Below are 23,929 nucleotides of genomic sequence, written 5' to 3'. Positions count from 1 at the left end.
CCCTTGCGCAGTATAGGATCAGGCAGACGGCACTACCCTGCATGACCCACTGAAATGACACTGTCGTACGTCAGAGCAGGCCCTAGATTTGCACAATTTGCGGCCTTCACAATTTTTAAGGGTGAACGAGACTGCACAGAGGAGAGTGGATGTACAGAACTCTGCATCACACGTCTTGATTTTTTTTTTCTGCACATCCTTTCCCCTCAGTTCAACTGGCTTACAAAGCTGAAACGGCTTCAAACCATTCTCAAATGCCATTCAGTAATGTTAAAAACACTGAACTGCAACAGCAAATGAACTGCATGTACCCCTACGGCTACACACCACCCAGGATCCTTGTGTCTCCCAAGAACACTGGAAGCTGCCTTTTGTGTAGGAAGCCCACAAAGTACTCTGTTGCCCCTTCCAGTGTGGTGAAGAGTGGTGGTTTGGAGCTGTGGACTCTGATCTGGAGAACCGGGTTTGATTCCCCACTCCTCCACATGAGTGGCGGAGGCTAATCTGGTGAACTGGATTTGTTTCCTCACTCCTACACACGAAGCCAGCTGGATGATCTTGGGCTAGCCACACTCTCTCAGCCCCACCTACTTCACAGGGTGTCTGTTGTGGGGAGGGGAAGGGAAGGTGATTGTAAGCCGGTTTGATTCTCCCTTAAGTGGTAGAGAAAGTCGGCATATAAAAACCAATTCTTCTTCTTCTTCCAGCTGGCAAAGGCCCTCTTTTTCATGGAGGTGCTGTGGAGGGACCATATGACCTTCTGCACATGGCATCTGCTCTGTATATCTAGAAACCTCAACAGAAGCACCTCAGTGGTGCCCAAGTGCCATAATTGCATTTGTCTTCTCCTAAATCCACATGCAGATGAGGAGGAGGAGAAGAGTTGGTTTTTATATGCCGACTTTTCGGAGCCAATGTAAATGCAAAACATTCAGAAAGCAGCGATAGATATAATTGCAAAACCCATTTTTATCCATACTCAAAAAGAAAATCAAGCCAAGTCATTTACAACTGCACATTTGAAAACAGAGGTAGGAAACAAGTCCCGGCCTCTGAGCAGGTCAGGCAACTCCATCTTCTACTAAGGAGCAGTAACATGTGAACAAATCCCAAGCCAGCAGAGGAAAGTAATGTGCCAAGGAAACGTGGGAAAACAGCGGAAGGAGTCAAGACGGAATTCAGGTCATCAGACTTCCAAGAGGAATGATGTCATCCCAGGAACATTCCATCTGTTGCTAATAATAACAGGCGAGCAAAATGCATTGAAGAATACCTGCATTCTCTGGAGTCGAGATTTAAGGGCAGAGAACTGCAGTCTCTTTTCTGACTTGCCCATTCATATCCATTTGCACAGCAGCTCTCCACTGAAGTTTCTGCAGAAAGAGAAAGCAACGTGTGTTAACAGATGCCCAGCAAACAGCATCGAGGGAATTCAATTACAACTCCATTCACTTTATTCCTCTTCTGCCTCGCCTCCGTGACTTGTGTCTTAGAAGAAGAAGAGTTGGGTTTTATATGCCGGCTTTCTCTACCAATTAAGGAAGAATCAAACCGGCTTACAAGCACCTTCCGTTCCCCTCCCAACAGACACCCTGTGAGGTAGGTGGGGCGGAGAGAGCTCTAAGAGAGCTGTGACTAGCCCAAGGTCACCCAGCTGGCTTTGTGTGTAGGAGAAGAGAAACAAATCCAGTTCACCAGATTAGCGTCTGCCGCTCATGTGGAGGAGTGGGGAATCAAAGCCGGTTCTCCAGATCCACCGCTCCAAACCACCGCTCTTAACCACTACACCATGCTGGCTCTCTTATAAGAAATTGAACTGTTTTTGTCTATCCTGAACTGACTGCTGACTGAGTGAATGAGGTGCAGCAAATTTTGCTTTGTCCAGGATCCCACTGTCAAACCACTTTTGGTTTAAACGCAACGTGTCTGCAGAGACGTGCAAGCAGATGCACCTATCAGAGGAGAAATGTATTTCAATGAACAGATACTCTGGACACAATCATTCCTATGAAACCACACCCGAAGAAAAACTTTTAAACCAGGCAGGTGCATAAGTACTGAGTGGGGGGAAAACATGAATGATATAAATAACGGAAACTTAAATATACAACGGATGGGTTCTTTTTCTAGAGGGGAAAAAATATCCAAAATATGCAATCCTCAGCACAGATAAACTGCTTAAACCCCACTGAAGTCAGAGGGATTAAGTTCCCCCTGTGCAGAAAGTAACCTTAGTTGTTTGGACTTCGTATTATTTGTGGACAGGTTTGCCATTGCCTTCCCCAGTCACAGAGATCAGTTCACCTGGAGAAAATGGCTGCTTTGGCAATTGGACTCTATGGCATTGAAGTCCCTCCCCAAACCCCACCCTCCACAGGCTCCGCCCCAAAAACCTCCCGCTGGTGGCGAAGAGGGACCTGGCAATCCTACTTATTACCCTGCCAAAGGTAACCACAGCCAATGATTCTGATCTAAGCTAAGAGATACCAGAAGGTATTCACTGCTGTAAGAATATAACACTGACTTTCCTAGTCGACATATTTTTATTATTGCAACTACAACAGAAGACAACAAAATGAAAGCATATACTGATTGCTTCATGTGCAGCATTATTTATTAGAAACGTCAGGCATAATCATTGGCCTTTTATGCATGGCTGTTTCCCTTGGGGTCACACCCCTCCTGACTACTTCGGGGCTTTAAAAAAAAAATTGTGCATGCATTTCCTGACCATCAGAGGTTGCCTTGCTTTCCCTGCATCTTCCAGCCTCCAGGAAATGCAAGTAAAACACGCAGAAATACACGGGGAGAGTGAGGCGGTTGAAAAATGCATGCATGATCAAAACAAAGCCCCAAAGTAGCTGGGACGGGGGGTCCCGGGAGGGAAACAGCCATGCATAAAAGGCCATTATTAGGGCTGCAATTTTTAATCACCTTAATTAACAGATAATTAATTAACACTTTAGTTGATTAATCAGGGAGTACAAATGTTAATAAGACAATCTGTAAAAGTCACAATTTTTTAAATTTACATCAACATTCTGGTGAGGTATCCTGGGCTTCTAATCTAATATTGAGAGGTTGATTTTGTTTGTAAATTAATGCGCAAAATAAATTAGCTCGCACTTGCTTTCCAAAAACATATTTATACTGACGTCTTGGGATTAGCAAAAGTTCTCTCTTTTTCCAGTACTTGCTACATTTTAGGTACCCATTAACCTCTTTCTCTTCATTCCAGTAATTGGAGTGGCAAAAGCCCAATGCAAACCAAGTTTGGAAAGGGATCAGCTGAACTCTGGACCAACAGTGATATATTCAGAAGCATACCGAGGGCCAAGTTCCCACCAAGAGAGTGAAGCTGTGCCTGGACTGTACCATTTCAAACTACATGTAGGGTCATGCATGTTCTTCTGTATTTAAAAAATTCCCTGCACGCAGAAAGTAAGATGTCAGGCAAAAAGGGTTCAGCTAACCCCGCAGAATCTTTGCACTACGGTGTTAAAGTGCAAGAGAATATAAGGAAGACTAGTGATTTCTTCAACATTTTCATCAGTCTTACAGCTGGCTGAAAAATCCTCTAGGCTGGCCACATTTGTGGTTGGAGGGATTTCCATGACACTGGATTAAAAGTTTGAGTAGTTCAGAACTGCGTCATCTGGAAGACGCCAGCAATCAGTATTAGAACCGTTTCCCTTTTTTACATTTACAGGATTGTGAATGTCCCACTGCAAATGTTACATCAGACTTTCCTAGATGATTTTTTTGCCAATGTATCAAGTATCCTCAGTTTGCTATCTTGGATAAGATAAAAGTCTAGACACAGGAAATTGCAGACATTTGTATTTTGTACTAATTCAGTAATACAGTCATTCCAGTCTTTCTTCATACTGTTGAAAAATCCCAAAAAGCCTCATAAATGGGAAAACTTAGCGCTGTGACTAGGTGATTAGAGAATTAAGTCAGTAGTATTTAGGGTTGCCAATCTCCAGATACTAACTGGAGATCTCCAGCCAACAGGGATCAGTTCACCTGGAGAAAATGGCCACTTTGGCAATTGGACTCTATAGCATTGAAGTCCCTCTCCTCCCCGAATCCCGCCCTCCTCAGGCTCCGTCCCAAAAACTTCCCGCCGATGGCAAAGAGGGACCTGGCAACTCTAGTTGCAGTAGTCTATTCAAAATGTTTTGAACAACTAAAAAGGTGCCCCTGGTTAGTCAGGCCAGGGGTTGGCAAACTCATTAGTCAAAAGTACAAATATCAATAGTACAACGATTGAGATTTCTTTTGAGAGCCAAATTTCTTAAACTAAAACTATATAGGTAGGTACACTGTTTATTAACTTAATAAACTTTAATTAAAGTTTTAAGTCTTAATTAAACTATAGGTACACTGAATAAAACTTGATATACTTAATAGTGATCTTATTTATTGATAAAAATTAAATTGTAAGACCCTGCCATTTCCCCCTCCCCATCTGGAGTCCTCAACTACCGCCATAAAAGCCTATTGGTAGACCTGGCCTCCGGCTGAGTCCCATTGGGAGGCCAGGTCTACCCACTGGCTTTCTTGGCAGGAGACCTGGCCTCTGGAGGCCCATAGAAGCCAATTGGTAGACCTGGCCTCTGAAGGGGGACTTTTTCCCCTCCTCGGAGTCCAGGTCTACCGTCAAGAAAGCCAGTGGGTAGACATGGCCTCTGAGGAGGGGAAAAAGTAAGTAAGGTATCCATAACATTAAATCATGACAATGACTGACAAACACTTAATGTGAATAATGTGAGCAAACTTTTCTCTAGATTCACAGATGCAGTAAACACATGAGAACATAAGAAAGGCCGTGCTGGATCAGACCAAGGCCCTTCAAGTCCAGCAGTCTGTTCCCACAGTGGCCAACCAGGTGCCTCCAGGAAGCCCACCAGCAAGACCAGTGCAGCATCAATGTCCTGCTTGCGTTCCATAGAACCTGATATAATAGGCCTGCTCCTCTGATCCTGGAGAGAATAGGCATGCATCATGACTAGTATCCATTTTGATTAGTAGCCATGAATAACCCTCTCCTCCATGAACAGGTCCACTCCCCTCTTAAAGCCCTCCAAGTTGGCAGCCATCACCACCTCCTGGGGCAGGGAGTCCCACCATTTAACCATGCGTTGTGTGAAGAAATACTTCCTTTAATCAGTTTTGAATCTCCCACCCTCCAGCTTCAGCAGACGACCCCGAGTTGTACCATTACGTGTGTCCCGGGTCGGGGGCCCCACCCCGCGCCCCGGGGCTTTCCCGCCACCCTCCACTTACCAGACAAGCCCCTGCTGGCTCCAAAGTGTGCCTCTTCCCTACAAGGACCCGCAGGCCCAGAAGACGACGGGGGAACGGAGTCGGCGCTGCAGAAGACGGGGCGCCGCGGCCCAGCGCCGCTGCCGGGGACGCGCCGCCAAAGGAAGCCCGCCCCGCCCAACAGCTGATAGGCGGGCGGGGTGGGCCAGGAACCGCCGAGCCGCCCTCCCAGTAATCGCGCGGTCCCTGGCCCGTCCAACCATTGAGGGCAAGGGAAAAGGGACCAGGCCATTCTCCATGGCAGGGGGTGGGGAGAGTCAGCGCGCCCTCTCGCCTGCTCTCTCGCGTTCGCTCTCTCTCTCTCTCTCAGGTGCGCTGGCTCCGCAGCCCGGCTGCCGGCGTGAGCGGGCGCGAGAGCAGGGGCTCCGAACCAAGTTTGGAGAGTTGCACTCAACGGGCCAAAGAGCCGCATGTGGCTCGCGAGCCACGGTTTGCCGACCCCTGAATCAGGCAGTAGATTATTAATTTTAATTATTTTAAATACAACCGCATACAAAAACTGCATGCAGAAAATGCCACCACAGAGGCATTCCCTTTTGTGTGAGAAAGCACAGCTTCTTCTGAGATGATTCTGCTGTGATACAGATAGTAACATAAAGCTGGAAGGGACCTCAAGGGGTCATTAAACTTTTTCCACTCGCAACCCCTTTTCGTCTGAGAAATTTTTGTGCGACCCCAGGTATATAGGTATATAAAATAGGTATACAAATCAAACAAATTTTTTGCGACCCCCGCATTCAGTTACGCAACCTCATATAGGGTCGCGACCCACGGTTTAAGAAGCTTTGATCGAGCCCAACCCCTTGCACAATGCAGGAAATTCACAACTACCTCCCCCCCGCCATGCCCAGAGGAAGGCTAAAAACCTCCAGGATCCCTGGCCAATCTGGCCTGGAAGAAAATTCCTTCCTGACCCCAAAGTGGCAATCGGCATTACCCGAGCATGTGAGAAAGGGCCACAAAAGCTGAGCACCGTCTTACCCCTTCCTGCCCTCCCTCTCATTATCTGCCTACGTGCACAGAATCAGCATTGCCGTCAGATGGCCATCTAAAAAAGTAAAGGTCCCCTGTGCAAGCACCGGGTCATTCCTGACTTATGGGGTGATGTAACATCCCGACATTTACTAGGCAGACACATTTACTAGGCAGACTTTGTTTACAGGGCAGTTTGCCAGTGCCTTCCCCAGTCATCTTCCCTTTACCCCCAGCAAGCTGGGTCCTCATTTTACCAACCTCGGAAGGATGGAAGGCTGAGTCAACCTTGAACCGGCTACCTGAAGCCAACTTCCGTCAGGATCAAATTCAGGTCATGAGCAGAGCTTGGACTGAAGTACTGCATCTTACCACTCTGCACCAAGGGGCTCTATCAGATGGCCATCTAGCCTCTGCTTTAAAAAACCCAAAGAAGGAGAGCCCACCACCTCCCAAGAAAGCTGTGCATTATCAACACAGTACACTTCTTTTAAAATTTAGAACAGTTATTTTTTCTCAGGCAGCTTAATTAACTAAAAGTGTACATGATCAGCTATGATTTAATTGGATGCAGAGTGGATCTCTTAAGATCAAGAGTCCACACCTTCTGGTGGTCCTTGGGAAGAAGCCCAAGTGTGTATTCACCAGGACACTGCTTCTCCTTGCCTCCAACATCATATTAACCAATGTGGTGTAGTGGTTAAGAGCGGTGGACTCCAATCTGGAGAACCGAGTTTGATTCCCCACTCCTCCACATGAGCGGCGGAGGCTAATTTGGAGAACCGGCTTGGTTCCCCCACTCCTCCACATGAAGCCAGCTGGGTGACCTTGGGGTAGTCACAGTTCTCTTAGAGCTCTCTCAGCCTCACCCACCTCACACTTGTGGAGAGAGGAAGGAGATTTAAGCTGGTTTGATTATCCTTAAAAGGGAGAGAAAGTCAGCATATAAAAACCAACGCTTCTTCTTTTTCTTCTTCCTGGTGGTCCACTCTCCTCTGTTTCTGAATTTCCCTTTGCTCTGCATCCTTTTGCTATTGCTTCTTGCATGTCCACCATCTCGCCTGCTAAGAATCTCTGCCCACGTAGCAACAGCACAGCTCTCCCTTTGCTTCTCGGTTCAACAGTCCTTTGCTTCTCTGTCCAACAGAGCCAGCATGGTGCAGTGGTTAAAAGCAGCGGACTCTAATCTGGAGAACCGGGTTTGATTCCCCACTCCTCCACATGAGCAGTGAACTCTAATTTGGAGAACTAGGATGGTTTCCCCACTCCTACACATGAAGCCAGCTGGATGACCTCAGGCTAGTCACAGTTCTCTCCGAACTCTCTCAGCCCCACATACCTCACAAGGTGTCTGTTGTTGGGATGGAAAGGGAAGGTGATTGTAAGCCGCTTTGAGACTCCTTAAAGGACGAGTAAAGCGAGGTATAAAAACCAACTCTTCTTCTACTACTACTTTTTTTCAGGGGTGCTTTGAGCATTTCTGGAGCTCAGTGCCCTCAGCCCTGCTCCCAATATGTAGCTGGACATGGATGAGCCCCAGCCCTCCTTCAAGGCTTGGGGGTGGGGGTGGGATTTATCCCACAGTGGATGCTTTTGCAGTACCTTAGAAGCACAGCAACCCTGACCTGGATGGCCAAGGCTAGCCTGATCTCGTCAGATCTCAGAAGCTAAGAAGGGTCAGCCCTGGTTAGTATTTGGATGGGAGACCACCAAGGAATACCAGGGTTGCTGTGCAGAGGAAGGCACTGGCAAACCACCTCTGTTAGTCTCTTGCCATGAAAACCCCCAAAGGGGTCGCCATAAGTCGGCTGCAACTTGAAGGCAATTTACACTCACACACACACACACACACACACACACACACACACACACACACAAGCACAGCATAAGATGGGCTGGGCCTTGCCTTGCTCACTGGAGAAGGGAAGGGACAGTGTGATGAACACATTTGTAGACCCCTGATGACCGCAATCCAGGTAAATTACTGAACCATCTTTAGGAAGAGAAATCAAAACCCTTACCTGTTAAAAAAGGGCTAATACATCATTTACAAACCTCCCTCCTCAAGGAAACCTTTGTTTAAAGCCTCCTACCCCAACTGCATTTGTCCCTATTACCCTTCCTTGCATATTTCAGTCTGGTGTAATGGTTAAGAGTGTCAGACTGGTATCTGGGAGACCCAGGTTCAAATCCCCACTTGTGCCATGGAAACTCGCTGGGTAATCTTGGGCCAGTCGTACCCTCAGCCTAACCTACCTCACAGGGTTGTTGTTAGGATAGCATGGAGGAGAGGAGAATCATGTAAGCGACTTTGGGTCACCATTAGGGAGAAAGGCAGGGCGAAAATGAAATAAATAAATTAGACAGCAACCTCCTCAAAGCAAGGGCCTACCTTTATCTGGGTAGCTCTGTAGCCCTAGGCTGGAACGGTGGCAGCTGTGGCTCAATGGTAGAGCATCTGCTTGGCATGCAGAAGGTCCCAAGTTCAATACTCAGCATCTCCAGTGAAAGGGACCAGGGCAAGTAGGTGATGTGAAAGACCTTTGCCTGAGACCCTGGAGAGCTGCTGCCGGTCTGAGTAGACCAGTGGTCGGCAAACCGCGGCTCCCGAGCCGCATGTGGCTCTTTGGCCCTTTGAGTGCGGCTCCCCGTCCATCGGCTGAGCGGCTCCTCCGCATCCCCGCGCCCAGCCAGGCAGAGGCGCCGCGCTCCCACAGGGCTCCAGCGCGCCCCAGGCGGGAGGAGCCAGCAGGCGAGCGGGAGGCGGCGCCCCCCTCCCCAGGCCTCCCCTTCTCTCTCTCTCTCTGGCGGGGAGGGATCAGAGGCGGCGGGGAGAGGCGGTGGCCGGCCGCCCAGGTTGGGGGAGAGGCAGGCTCCGCCTCGCACTGGGCAGGAGCAGGCTGCGCGCCCCGTGCGCTCCCGCCTCCACCGCCTCGCCCAGCCGCCCGGGAAGGAGGGGAGGGTGGCAGCAGTGGGGCGCGGGGGGGGGGAATCCCTCCCGGAACGCAGAGCAGGGCACCCATTGGGTGGGGTTGGGGGGAGATAGCGGCGGCGACGGGGCGCGATTTGCACGAGATCACTCCCGAGGCATAGAGTCGGTGGCTGCTGTGTAGGGGCTGAATGGGAGATACAGCATTTGTTGAGGGCAGGCAGACACTGGGGCTCCTTCCACCCTCCTCCCATTGCTAACCTAGTAACAAAATCTCAGTTGCAGGAGTTGGGCGACCCTAATGGTGTTATTTATGTTGATGGGACTTAATAAAAGCGAGCTGAAGGCTCCATAAATAACTGCAGGGTGGGGGAAATGATGGGGAAAGCAAGCTGATTTCCTGCCCCCTCTTTCTTCTCCCTTTATTTGTTTAGGTGGCTCTCAAAAGAAATCTCAATCGTTGTACTGTTGATATTTGGCTCTGTTGACTAATGAGTTTGCCGACCACTGGAGTAGACAATGCTGACTTTGATGGACCAAGGGCCTGATTCGGTATAAGGCAGCTTCATGTGTTCATGTGATTGAGAAACTCGGGCATCATCATGCAATCAATACGATGGTAAAAGGCTGTAACTGGACAATGATGACAAACAGAACTGCTCAAGAGTAAAATCAACATTAGGAGCCTTTAGAAAAGCATTCTTGATCCTAATCTTTTCCAATAACCTTTTCCTTTAAAACTTTAGAGGCAGCAGCCCAAAGATTTCTGAATGTTTGGTCTGATTTTCTTTTTCGTTTCTTTTTTTTTGAGACGCTCATCTCTCCTTTGGTGAAAAACAACATGCCAGAGACTCCTTAAATGGTCAGGCTGTTACCAGCTCCAGCAAAAACATGAGAAACTCACCGAAAATTTACTACTGTAATAGAGACATGGACGAATCATAGCCTCAAAAACTACAATTGCACAAGGCCATTGGAATTTCTTCCCCCTTACAAATCATAAACTCACCTCCTACTCTCAACGTATGTATTTCCAGATGGTGCATTAGTTATACTGCTAAGATGGCTATACGGAGCACCCACATGTGCCAAAGAACCAGGTGGAGAACGAATTACACACAGACCAATTTTAAAGTCTGAGAGCTGAGGCCCACTTCGCTCTTACACCCCAACAGTTTTAATATAAAAGTTTACTTTTATATTTAAAATTATCCGCCTTCACTGCTTTGCACAATGTGGTATGGAAGGCAGTATAGCTGCACATGCTATTCTGCCTTCTCTCAAGGACACCTCTTCTCATGAAAGGCCAGGATCTGCTCTAGCTGCCGTGGTTGTACCCAGCCTCCGTTTCCCAGAGAAGTTGGTTTTTATATGCCGACTTTCTCTACCACTTAAGGGAGAATCACAGCGGCTTACAATCCCCTTCCCTTCCCCTCCCCACAACAGACAATCTGTGAGGTAGGTGAGGCTGAGAGAGCTCTAAGAGAGCTGTGACTAGCCCAAGGTCACCCAGCTGACTTCATGTGTAGGAGTGGGGAAACCAACCCGGTTCACCAGATTAGCCTCCACCGCTCATGTGGGGGAGTGGGGAATCAAACCTGGTTCTCCAGATTAGAGTCCACCGCTCCAAACCACTGTTCCTAACCACGACACCATGATGGTTAGGGTTTCCAGCTCTGGATTGGGAAATATCTGGAGATTTGGGGAGGGGGGTGAACCCTGAGGAGGGCAGGGTTTGGGGAGGGACTTCAGTGGGGTATAATGCCATAGAGTCCACCTTCCAAATCGGCCATTTTCTCCAGGTGAACTGATCTCTGCCGCCTAGAGATCAGCTATAATAGCAGGAGCTCTCCAGCTACCACCTGGAGGCTGACAATCCGGTCAGCTGTTGTGGTGGCAGCCCTCATAAAAAAGAAGCTTCTCCATGGTGACTGCCTGAACATGCAATGTCTTCTTCTCCATCCCACAGCAGCCACCAGTCAAGATTGGGTGTGGGGGTCTCTCTTCCCTGGTCATATTGCTAACACTGCTGCATTCAGACAGGATAAGTACGCAGAGTGCAGAAAGACTCTCTGCTAGGTATGCTGACAGAGCACCACCATGTTTATAAATTATTTTTAATATATATTTCTATTTCATTCTCAGGAGCTTTGAGAAGGCCTTCGGGCTAAAAGCTGGGTAAAATTCTAAACCTAAGCAAAATCCAAATAAGTCCCAGAATGCATGCTAATGCCTTCGAGCCCTCTCTGCCTCGCCTACCTCACAAGGTGTCTGTTGTGGGGACAGGAAAGGAAGGAGACTGTAAGCCGGTTTGATTCTCCTTAAAAGGTAGAGAACATGGGCATATAAAAACCAACTCTTCTTCTTCTAGCCCAAATTAACAGGATCAGCGCTATTGCTTCCATGGACAAGTGCTGTTAGCATCAAGTTTGCTCTTCTAACCACACAAAGAACATTTAGTGTGAACAGGCCATGCCACACTATCTTTTGTGAAGGATAAGAATCATGTAAAGTGATAGGGGAGGGAAGTTGGGATGCTATAGCCCGATCTCATCAGATCTCAGAAGATAAGCAGGGTCGGTACTTGGAAGGGAGACAGCCAAGGAAGGCTCTGAAGAAAGGCAATGGCAAAACCACCTCTGCTTCTCACTTGCCTAGAAAAACCCTTGCTGAGGTCGCCATAAGCTGATTGCAATTTGACAGCACATATGACATACATAAAGTGGTAGGAGTCCAATCATGTGAACACATGAACACATGAAGCTGCCTTATTCTGAATCAGACCCTTGGTCCAACAAAGTCAGTATTGGTTCTTGTAGGTTATCCGGGCTGTGTAACCATGGTCTTGGTAAGAACCAATGAACTCTGACCGTGAAAGCCTTCGACAATATTTTGTACGCCTCTACGGGGAGGAAATATTTCAACAGACCCGGAGATTGGAAACACTTCGGAAGAAGAAAGCACATCTACTACCAAGACCACGGTTACACAGCCCAGATAACCTACAAGAACCAATGAACTCTGACCGTGAAAGCCTTCGACAAAGTCAGTATTGTCTGCTCTGACCAGCAGCGGCTCTCTGGGGTCTCAGGCAGGGGTCTTTCACATCACCTTCTTGCCTAGTCCCTTTAATTGGAGATGCCGGGGATTGAACCTGGGACCTTCTGCATGCCGAGCAGATGCTCTACAACTGAGCTATGGCCCAGTGGTTTTGCTGCATGGAACCGGCACTCTCCCAAGGGGGTACGAATTCCATGGCTGGGACCCTCATAACAGGCCCCATCATCCATGTAGCTGGGCCATTTAAACATTCTCCCAGCTACCCAGGACCACTCAGAGGTGAGCATTTCCCTTGCAGATAGAAGAACACCTAAGGGAGCACCTAATCGTTCTTAAGGTTCTGTAGGACTTTTGGACGAAAAGCTATACCCATATGAACTGTGTTAAGGTTCTTCCTTAAGTGGAATAGTTTCACACAGAATTCAGCCCACCCATCCCCTTCTGCATCTTCTACCTAAACCATATGTATGACAGCACTTAAAGCTGAATTCTTGCTTTCTTACCTTTCCCAGCCATAGGGATCTGCAGTCTCTTTTCTGTGAAGTCTATTCTGTACTGACAATGATAATTTTGTAATTCTTGCATCTGTTCAATTCTCGATACAAGCCTCCCTCTTAAAAAGTGAGGGAAGGATCCTGCGATGTCCCATTCATTTCATTGAGAACTGAACACTCTTTAACTTCCTTTGACTGATTTCAACAGCTTAATTTTGGCTAGATTATAAGAACATAAGAAAAGCCCTGCTGCATCAGACCAAGGCCCATCAAGTCCAGGAGTCTGTTCACATAGTGGCCAACCAGGTGCCTTTATTATGCTCCAAGATGGTTACTTCTACCATTCTTTCCAGCCCCATCTACCTGGAGAGCCAGCGTGGTGCAGTGGTTAAGGGCGGTGGTATGGAACGGTGGACTCTGATCTGGAGAACCGGATTTGATTCCCCACTCCCCCACATGAGCGGTGGAGGCTAATCTGGTGAACCGGGTTGGTTTCTCCACTCCTCCACATGAAGCCAACTGGATGACCTTGGGCAAGTCACAGCTCTCTCAGCCCCAGCTACCTCACACGGTGTCTGTTGTGGGAAGGGAAGGTGATGGTAAGCCAGTTTGACTCTTCCTTAAGTGGTAGAGAAAGTCGGCATATAAAAATCAACTCTTCTTCTTCTGAACAGAATTTTAGTTTGGCAGAAGGCCCATCAAGTTTGAATTGGGGCTTGGGGGGGGTGTCGAAATGTAATTGCCACAAAACAGAGCTAGGTGCAGGGCCAGGCAGAAGTGGAAGGAAGCCTCAGTTCTTTGCCCAGATGGCACCCGTCAGGATTATGTTTAGCCTTAAACGGAACTCTTTGCATTTCCCCACAGGAAAATCAATCAGATGCTCACTTACATGGGAGAATGTACAAGGATGCAGCTGTGGACATCTAATCTAAAATGGAGAATGTTATTTTAATCTGAGGTTTTTAGCTAATTTATTTATCTATTTAAGAATTATATATCCCATAGTTTTAGATACTGTCTCTTTTAATTCTATTTTGTAATTGATATGAACATTTTAATGGCTTCGCCGTATTCATAAACCTGATTAGCAGTCACATATACAGTCTGCTGCTTAAAGTGAATTTTAATTTATTAAATATTAGTCAAGAATTTTAACCAGGTATTGTCGTTTTAAAATCTATGTAATCTTTATCTCATGTATAGATGATACAAATGTTTTACTGGCATATGCCGTACTAATAAATCTGATTTTGATTATGACCTCTGTGGGTAGAAACTAAGAAGAAGAGTTGATTTTTATATGCAGACTTTCTCTACCACTTGAGGAAAAATCAAACCGGCTTACTATCACCTTCCCTTCCCCTCCCCACAACAGCCACCCTGTGAGGTAGGTGGGGCTGAGAGTGTGTGACTAGCCCGAGGTCACCCAGCTGGCTTCATGTCGAGGAGTGGGGAAACAAATCCAGCTCACCAGATCAGAGTCCACCGCTCCAAACCACCGCTCTTAACCACTACACCACGCTGGCTCACTTACATGGGAGAATGTACAGGGATGCTGCAGGGGACCTCTGTGGGTATAAACTAACCCTCTCCCTGGGGATCTCAGCTTTTGAGACACCTATATGCCAATCCCCACTCGTTCACCTCCATAGTCGCCTTCTGCATTCTCTTTCTTGGACACACCAGGGGAATATTGGAAGAGTGGGATGGAATACTGGAAACTGTGTTTAAATATAGACAGATTTCCATGCAGGCATTAATACAAAGTGTGTAAAAATATTATTGCAATATGGTGCCCAGTTTCCCCAGAATTATAGACAGCTGGATGCTTAATTGTAATGTTCTGCCTAACTGCAAACATGTTAAGCCACATGCATTCACACACCCATCTGAAAATGCATTCGCACATAATGGATAAACATCCATTACAAGAATTATAAGAACAATCCATCATCTGAATTTACTTCAGTCCTTCAAGCCAGTTTAAAGGTTGCAACAGGGCTGCCTAGAATGGACACCTGTGGATACTCCAAGCTGATCTTGCAAATAAACTTTCAAAAAAATGTACTAATCCACCAGTCTTCCAGCTTCCAAGAGTTTTCTAGCCAGCTCACCAGCCATGTGACCAGGTAAGTAGGACCAAGTAAGCGGTGAAGCAGTTGAAACACTCTCGCCATTTATGCATGGGTGTTTCCTCGCGGCCACCCCACCAACTACTTTGGGGCTCTGCTTTAATTATGTTTGTATTTTCCGACCATCAGAGGTCGCCTCACTCTCCCCACATGTTTCCACGTAGTTTTGCCTCTGATGGTCGTAAAATGGAAGCATAATCAAAGCAAAACCCCGAAGTAGCTGGTGGGGCGACCATAAGGAAACAGCCATGAATAAATGGCCTCTATCACAGATGTGTTACCCCTTATGCATTTGTTTACTGGATGTCCCATTCCATTGAATGCATTGATTTAGACTACATAATCAGCTTCAGTGAGCGAGGTGGACTACAAATAATATAAATAACATTAAAATAATAAATGAGACCCCACACAGCCACTGCCAGTCTGAGTAGACAATACTGACTTTGATGGACCAAGGGTCTGATTCAGTATAAGGCAGCTTCATGTGTTCAAAGTGTATTGATCCATAATGGATGACTATCCCACCAAAGCCTGCTTCAGTCCAGTTTACTAATGACCCTGGTACCCAGTTTACTGGGCACTGGGGGTGTGGTGGGGAGGTAGTTGTGAGTTTCCTGCATTGTGCAGGGGGCTGGACTAGATGACCCTGGTGGTCCCTTCCAACTCTATGATTCTATGACCCTGGCAAGCGGCCATTGCAGAGATGATGTACACTTCTCACAGGGCAACTTTTCTCTGGATATCGCTCTCTGCCTGAAGATACCTACAGCTATGAACGCAAACTTTTTCTTGTATGAAACTGAGGCCCCAGTTCACTCTTATAATTTACTTTTAGAGCCCACTCCACAGAAGTTAAGTCCATACAATTTTAAAGCACCTATGAAAATCTGTCAAGCAGCCCATTCCTGAGCTTGGGGCCGAATAGGCTTAGGAGGTGCTGTGACCCCTCCGCCACTGTCCGTGCCACTTGAGCAAACTGGCACGAACGCCAGCTTAGTGCCAGTTGCGCTGGACCCCCTGGACTGCCGCGGCAGAGCAGTCCTCGGACGCCGGCTCAGCCTCTCGCCGGTGTCCTGCTGGTGCAAGGAATAATGGTGGGCACACAGTATGAATGCAGAATCCATCTGTGGAAAAAAGTAACCATCATGCAAACGGGATACATGAGTCTTTGGGGGCTTTTTGGCCATTTATGCATGGGAGGTTTTGCCTTGGATTTGCCGCTTTCTGGGCGCACATTTTAACCATCTGAATCCTCAAAACCCTGCATGGGGGTTTATTTTTGAGTTTTGAGAATTCAGATGGAGAAAATGTGCATCCAGAAAGTGGCAAATCCAAGGCAAAACCTCCCATGCATAAATGGCCCTTGATGCCCTTAGAGTAAATCTGAACGGATGTCTATTCGAAAGTAAGTCATCCTGAAATCTATGTTGCACTTAACCAAAAAGTAAAAGTACACAGAATTGCGGAACTGTTTTCAGGTGGGGGAAAGATTCCTGGCACCTTCTAACCTTGAAAATGTTTTTTAAAGTGGCTTCAATAAAACAAACCTAACAAAAACAACCAGAGTGGGACATGTTTAAAGTCCAGCCCAACTCCATGGCGCTTCAAAGGAACTCATCTTCGGTAGGGCCGTCCCTTTAAAGATTAAAAAGCTGCGGGTGTGTACGTGTTGGCGGGCAGCTTTGTGAAATGAAAGTTGTAATTTCAGTTGAGCGTTTGAGCCGTTGGCAGTCTCCGACTGCGAACAACGCACGGGAGGTTTTGCCTTGGGTTTGCCCCTCTCGAAATGCCCAAATTTCCCCTAGCCAAATTCTCAAAATTTCCCCCAGCCAAATTCTCAAAACTCAACAATAAGCCCCCATGCATGGTTTGGAGAATTCAGATGGGGACAATGGGCATCTGGAGAGCAGCAAACCCAAAGCAAAACCTCCCATGCGTTGCTCACGAAAGCTCATACCCTATCAGAAAATATTTTTGTTAGTCTTGAAGGTGCTACTGGACTCTTGCCCTTTTCTACTACTGCAGACAGACTAACACGGCTACCCACTGTGAATTCTCTCCCATGCATAAGTGGCCAAAACTCGACCACATGCCCCCGGTACAGAGTTGGGAGGATTCAGATGGGGACAATGGGCAAACCCAAAGCAAACCCTCCCATGCATAAGTGGCCAAAACTCGACCACATGCCCCCGGTGCAGAGTTTGGAGGATTCAGTTGGGGACATCTAGAGAGCAGCAACCCCAAAGCAAAACCTCCCATGCAAAAGTGGCCAAAACTCGACCACATGCCCCGGAGCAGAGTTGGGAGGATTCCGATGGGGACAGTGGGCATCTAGAGAGCAGCAAACCCTCCCATACATAAGTGGCCAAAACTTGACCACATGCCCCCCGGCGCAGAGTTTGGAGGATTCAGATGGGGACATCTAGAGAGCAGCAACCCCAAAGCAAAACCTCCCATGCAAAAGTGGCCAAAACTCGACCACATGCCCCCGGTACAGAGTTGGGAGGATTCAGATGGGGACAGTGGGCGTCTAGAGAGCAGCAACCCCAAAGCAAAACCTCCCATGCAAAAGTGGCCAAAACTCGACCACATGCCCCCGGCGCAGAGTTGGGAGGATTCAGTTGGGGACATCTAGAGAGCAGCAACCCCAAAGCAAAACCTCCCATGGCCAAAACTCGACCACATGCCCCCGGTACAGAGTTGGGAGGATTCAGATGGGGACAGTGGGCATCTAGAGAGCAGCAACCCCAAAGCAAAACCTCCCATGCAAAAGTGGCCAAAACTCGACCACATGCCCCCGGTACAGAGTTGGGAGGATTCAGATGGGGACAGTGGGCGTCTAGAGAGCAGCAACCCCAAAGCAAAACCTCCCATGCAAAAGTGGCCAAAACTCGACCACATGCCCCCGGCGCAGAGTTGGGAGGATTCAGTTGGGGACATCTAGAGAGCAGCAACCCCAAAGCAAAACCTCCCATGGCCAAAACTCGACCACATGCCCCCGGTACAGAGTTGGGAGGATTCAGATGGGGACAATGGGCATCTAGAGAGCAGCAAACCGTCCCATGCATAAGTGGCCAAAACTCGACCACATGCCCCCGGTGCAGAGTTTGGAGGATTCCGATGGGGACATCTAGAGAGCAGCAACCCCAAAGCAAAACCTCCCATGCATAAGCGGCCAAAAGTCGACCACATGCCCCCGGTGCAGAGTTGGGAGGATTCTGCTGGGGACATCTAGAGAGCAAAACCTCCCATGGCCAAAACTCGACCACATGCCCCCGGCGCAGAGTTGGGAGGATTCAGATGGGGACAATGGGCATCTAGAGAGCAGCAAACCCTCCCATACATAAGTGGCCAAAACTCGACCACATGCCCCCGGCGCAGAGTTGGCAGGATCCCGAGGGGGGGAACGGGCACCTCGAGAGTGGCAAACCCAAGGCAAAGCCTCCCGTGCGTTTTCGCCCCCGGGGTCTCCCTGGAGTCGCCGCCCCCCCCCCCCGCCCGTCCTCCCGTGGGCCCGACTCGCCCTCCGGCCGCCTGACCTTGCGCGCTGCGCAGAGGGGCGCACGCCAGCAGCAGCAGCAGCAGGAGGCGCCGCAGCGCGCCGGGGGGCTCCATCCGTGCGGGGCCGGCGCAGCGCGCAGGGGGCCCCGGGCCGCTCGCGGGCTGTCCGGCGAGGTCCGGCTGGCTGGCCGGGCGTGGCGGGGGGGGGGGGAGAGAGAGACCCTCCGGCACCGCGCTCCGCTGGGCCGCCTTTCAATTGTCCCGCTCGCCGGCGCCGAGGGTGCGGCGGAGGCTGGCTCAGCTGGCGGGGAGGCGGCGGCTGGAGCCGGCCGGGGGGGTGGAGAGGGGGGTCCTTTGGCGGCGGCTCGTCCAGGAGCCTTTGCAGGCGGCCCAGGCGCTCGGGTTCAGGTTTCCTCCGGCGACCAGGAGGGGGAAAAAAAAGAGGGGGGGGGAATTCCCGAAATGCCTCCAACAAGATAGGAGAAGCCATTCTTTCTGTGTTATCGCACCTCCCGGGGCGATCCAGAGCGTTTAGTCTTTCTAACGTGCTCTCCGGCAAGGATAGGCAGATCACTTTTAAAGTGGCCCAGTTTGGGTGGTCGAAAAGGGCCAGAGTCCAGTCGCACCTTAAAGACTAACAAAAATATTTTCTGGTAGGGGATGAGCTTTCGTGAGCTACAGCTCACTTCTTCAGATACTGTGAACTAATATAACTAAGAAATTTAGAAACTTGTGGTCCTGGTCAAAGATTTCGGTGTGAAAATGTTGGGTGGGGGAAAAAATGTATAACATAATATGGATTTAGAAAAGGGCCAGAGTCCAGTAGCACCTTAAAGACTAACAAAAATATTTTCTGGTAGGGGATGAGCTTTCGTGAGCTACAGCTCACTTCTTCAGATACTGTGAACTAATATAACTAAGAAATTTAGAAACTTGTGGTCCTGGTCAAAGATTTCGGTGTGAAAATGTTGGGTGGGGGAAAAAATGTATAACATAATATGCATTTAGAAAAGGGCCAGAGTCCAGTAGCACCTTAAAGACTAACAAAAATATTTTCTGGTAGGGGATGAGCTTTCGTGAGCTACAGCTCACTTCTTCAGATACTGTGAACTAATATAACTAAGAAATTTAGAAACTTGTGGTCCTGGTCAAAGATTTCGGTGTGAAAATGTTGGGTGGGGGAAAAAATGTATAACATAATATGGATTTAGAAAAGGGCCAGAGTCCAGTAGCACCTTAAAGACTAACAAAAATATTTTCTGGTAGGGGATGAGCTTTGGTGAGCCACGTGGCTCTTGCCCTTTTTGACTACTGCAAACAGACTAGCACGGCTACCCACTGCCAATTTGGGTGGCAAGCGATGAGGATCAGGCGTGCGTGGGTCGCACTTCGTGGCTGAGCGATTTTAGATTTCTGTTTATACTAATTCCAAACATGTAATGTTTTTTAATTAAATCTCTTTACGAGTGAGAGATTGCAAGATGTTAGAGGGGCTCACGCTTGATGCACTTTTATATGTGTTATGTTATGTATGCATATCTGGTCTGTTTTCAGGCTGGTCTTGGACCGGATTAAAGTCTCTTTGTTCTGTTAGCCTCCAGCTCCTGCAAAGCAATGGGAACTTCGCCCGGAGAGGGGGGCAAGGGGGGAACGCGCCCTTTGCGCCTCGCGGAGGAAACCTGCCGCTTCTGAGTCCGAAAGGGGGAGGGGGGAGAGAAAGAAAAGTCGCCAAATGCAATTCAAGGAAGTGCGAAATGGGGGGTTGGGGGGAGTGCACGCGTGCTGATGGGGTGGAATCACCCACCTACCCACCCCCCAAGGAAAGCAGGCCTTGTCTCGGTCAAACAAAAGGCAGCGTGGGCTTCGGTCGGAAGGAAGGTCCGAAACGCGTTCTTGCCACCTACCTGCTATTATTATACTAGCTAATAGAGCAAGAGTCCAGTAGCACCTTAAAGACTAACGATATAGATAGATAGATAGATAGATAGATAGATAGATAGATAGATAGATAGATAGATGGATGGATGGATGGATGGATGGATGGATGGATGGATGGATGGATGGATGGATGGATGGATGGATGGATGGATGGATGGATGGCTAGATGGCTAGATAGATAGATGGCTAGATAGATAGATAGATAGATGGATAGATGGATGGATAGATAGATAGATAGATAGATAGATAGATAGATAGATAGATAGATAGATAGATAGATAGATGGATCGATGGATGGATGGATCGATGGATGGATGGATGGATGGATGGATGGATGGATGGATGGATGGATGGATATTGTTAGTCTTTAAGGTGCTACTGGACTCTTGCTCTTTTCTACTACTGCAGACAGGCTAACACAGCTACCCACTGTGAATTATACTAGCTAACTTCCTGGTTTTCAGTGATTCTACCAGTGACTGCTGTCACAATTGATCAGTGGTAGCCCTGGGTGGCTTATTGACAGGTTGTAGCCCTGTGAGGCTTTTTGTAAACGTTTTTTTGTGTAGTTATGTGTGCTGTAACACGTTACTCTTGAGTAACTTTTTTTATTATTATTTCTTTTTATACAAGTTTCAAATATATATTTCTTTTTCTACATACATTGTTTGCATGACGTACTTTTCTCATTCCCTTCCATCCCACCCGCCCCCCTCCCTAACCCCACTCCTTCTCCTTATAATTTTTAGTCTCTTAACCCCAGGCCCAGGCTAGCCTGATCTCGTCAGATCTCAGAAGCTAAGCAGGGTCCGCCCTGGTTAGTATTTGGATGGGAGACCACCAAGGAAGACCATGGTTGCTGTGCAGAGGAAGGCACTGGCAAGCCAGCTCTGTTAGTCTCCTGCCATGAAAACCCCAAAAGGGGTCGCCATAAGTCGGCTGCGACTTGAAGGCACTTTACACACACACACACACAACCCCACAAGTCTGAATCTTCCACCGAATGTCTTTTCTTCCTTCCACTGATATCCACTCTAAATAGGTCTTCCATCTACTCATGATTTCCCTGTTCTTATCTTCCCACGAAGTCTTCTGACGCATCATCTCAACGATATCCGACTGTATAAATTCAAACAGATAGTTGTGCCAGATTTCTGTAGTCCATTTACTTTTATCCTTCCAACCCAGAGCTATTACTGCTTTGCTTGCTAATAACATAGCCTTGAATGTGGCCTGGTCCCACTTGTTTATCTCTTGAGTAACTTACTTTCTGTTTTGTTGATGAGAATTAAGCCCTGCGTGGCATTTTTTTGTATGCTGTAACTCATTACTCCTGAGTAAATTTTCTTTCTATTCTTTAGTAAATTTATGCCCTGTGGGGCAACTTTTTGTATGCTGCAATATATTACTCTTGAGGAAATTTCCTTTCTACTCCTGAGTAAATTTACTTTCTGCTTTGTTGACAAATGAAGTATACAATTTTGTTCTTATAACAATTTATATATATATATATATATATATATATATATATATATATATATATATATATATATATATATATAAACTTTTCTTTGTAATCGAGCCTCGTGCTGCCTTCTCTTTCAACCTCCAGGGGGTGGCTGGAGATCTCCCACTATTATAGCTGATGTCCGGGCGACAAGAGATCAGTTCGCCTGGAGAAAAATGGCCGCTTTGAACGGCGAACTCTATGGCGTTATGCTGCGTTGGAGTCCCTCCCCTCCCAAACCCCATCTTCCTCAGGTTCCCCCCTCCCCAAATCTCCATGTGTAAGCTCCAACCTGGAGCTTAGGGTTGCCAACCTATTACAATTGATCTCCAGCCAACAGAGATCAGTTCACCTGGAGAAAATGGCCGCGTAGGCAATTGGACTCTATGGCATTGAAGTCCCCCACCTCCCCAAACCCCGCCCTCCTCAGACTCCTCCCCAAAAACCTCCCGCCTGTGGCGAAGATGGACCTGGCAACCCTATGAGGGCTGCAGGTCCAATGGGCCTCTCCAGAGCACTGGCCTGGCCTCAGGCCTTCGAGTGCTGGGAACTTTGTCAGCAGGGGCCAGCACCCATGCCACCGGGCCAAACAGGACACTCCTTAGGGTTGCCAATCTCCAGGTAGTAGCTGGAGATCTCCCGCTATTACAACTGATCTCCAGTCAATAGCAATCAGTTCCCCTGGAGAAAATGGCTGCTTTGGCAAGTGGACTTTATGGCATTGAAGTCCCTCCTCTCCCCAAAACCCGCCCTCCGCAGGCACCTGAACACCCCTATTCAGCTAGGTGAGATGCTCACCTCTTCCAAGCCCTGATGGGTGCTTGAACAAACCCTTTCCCTACACTCCAGCCCCATTAAGGGGGATCTCTATAGTAATTAAGAGAGCAATTCTAAGCAGGTCTACTCAGAATCCTTAGAACAGGAGGAGTTGGTTTTTATGTTGATTTTCTTTACCTTTTAAGGAGAATCAAACTGTCTTACAATCTAATTCCCTTCCCGTCCCCTAACAGACACCTTGCGAGGTAGATTGGGCTGAGAGAGTTTGGAGAGAACTGTGACCGGCCCAAGGTCACCCAGCAAGCTTCGTGTATAGGAGTGGGGAAACAAACCCGGTTCACCAGATTAGAGTCCGCCGCTCATGTGGAGGAGTGGGGAATCAAACCCGGTTCTCCAGATTAGAGTCCACTGCTCTTAACCTCTACACCATGGGGTTTATTCCTAGGAAAGTGTTCTTAGGATCGCACTGAAGACCCATGACTGTTCATTTAGCTATTGTAGGGTAGGCTGAGCCTGAGTAATCCCAGGCCAAGGTACCATTTAGCAGGCATCCCATTTAGCCTTTAGCATGGCCCGCTCAGACCCTCCTTCTCATTCCAAGCCACAGGGAACCAGTAATTGCTCCAGTCCTGCTTTGAAACTCTCCCTCCCACACACACATGGTCTACAAAGATTAACTTGCAAGGGTTGCTGCATTCTGAAGCAATTTAAATTATGTCTTGTACATGGGCTTTTCAAAGGAGCCCGCGGAGAACCAGCCATTCTGATTATTAGTGTCATTTCCAGCCACTTCCACAGGCAACATTTGGTTCTTATTATCAAAAGATAACCACCGGGGGGACGGGACCGGGGGGGGGGGGGGACTAGCAAGGAGAAAAAAGGAAAACAAAACCATCCAAAGTGCTGTAAGTATTCTTCAGACTTACGTGACTCCAAAAACAATTGTAACGGAGCCTTTCAGAAACATTTTTGCATGTCAAACTGACTTTACTCTCTTGCTGCCACTAGAACCAGAGAGAGGTTCTCCAAAGCACGCCTGGGACCTTTGGAAGACGGTGCTGACATACTCTGCCGTTGGCCCTTCTACCAGATTTTAGTGTTAATAACAATTTGCAGCTTTGGTTGACACCAGATGGTTGGTGTCGATTCACCAATGGTTCACGATTGGATTCCCCTTCATTCCAGACACTTCCCTCCACTGAAAAGTTTGGATTAAAGAGAAAGGAATGCAGTTTTTATCTGAGTTTTAATCTGGAGTGGAAGAGCTGGGAATGAATGAAGTGGT

At 48.0% G+C, this 23,929-nt stretch overlaps 1 protein-coding gene across 1 annotated transcript in view; it reads right to left on the bottom strand.

Annotated features, from left to right (window-relative positions):
- The window catches only part of FBLN1 (fibulin 1), a 64,796-nt gene extending 45,884 nt beyond the window's left edge, over nucleotides 1-18,912 (bottom strand). The window contains exons 1-3 of the mRNA XM_056862306.1: nucleotides 18,461-18,912; nucleotides 1,849-1,952; nucleotides 1,274-1,373 (exon numbers count right to left, since the gene is read on the bottom strand). Coding sequence (XP_056718284.1) covers nucleotides 1,274-1,373; nucleotides 1,849-1,952; nucleotides 18,461-18,912 — 656 coding nt within the window. The remainder of the gene's footprint in view (nucleotides 1-1,273; nucleotides 1,374-1,848; nucleotides 1,953-18,460) is intronic.
- Between the last annotated feature and the right edge of the window lie 5,017 nt (nucleotides 18,913-23,929).

The sequence above is a fragment of the Euleptes europaea genome, chromosome 17 (genome assembly GCF_029931775.1).
Source record: "Euleptes europaea isolate rEulEur1 chromosome 17, rEulEur1.hap1, whole genome shotgun sequence".
NCBI lineage: Eukaryota > Metazoa > Chordata > Lepidosauria > Squamata > Sphaerodactylidae > Euleptes > Euleptes europaea.
This window is presented reverse-complemented; position numbering and strand designations above follow the sequence as displayed.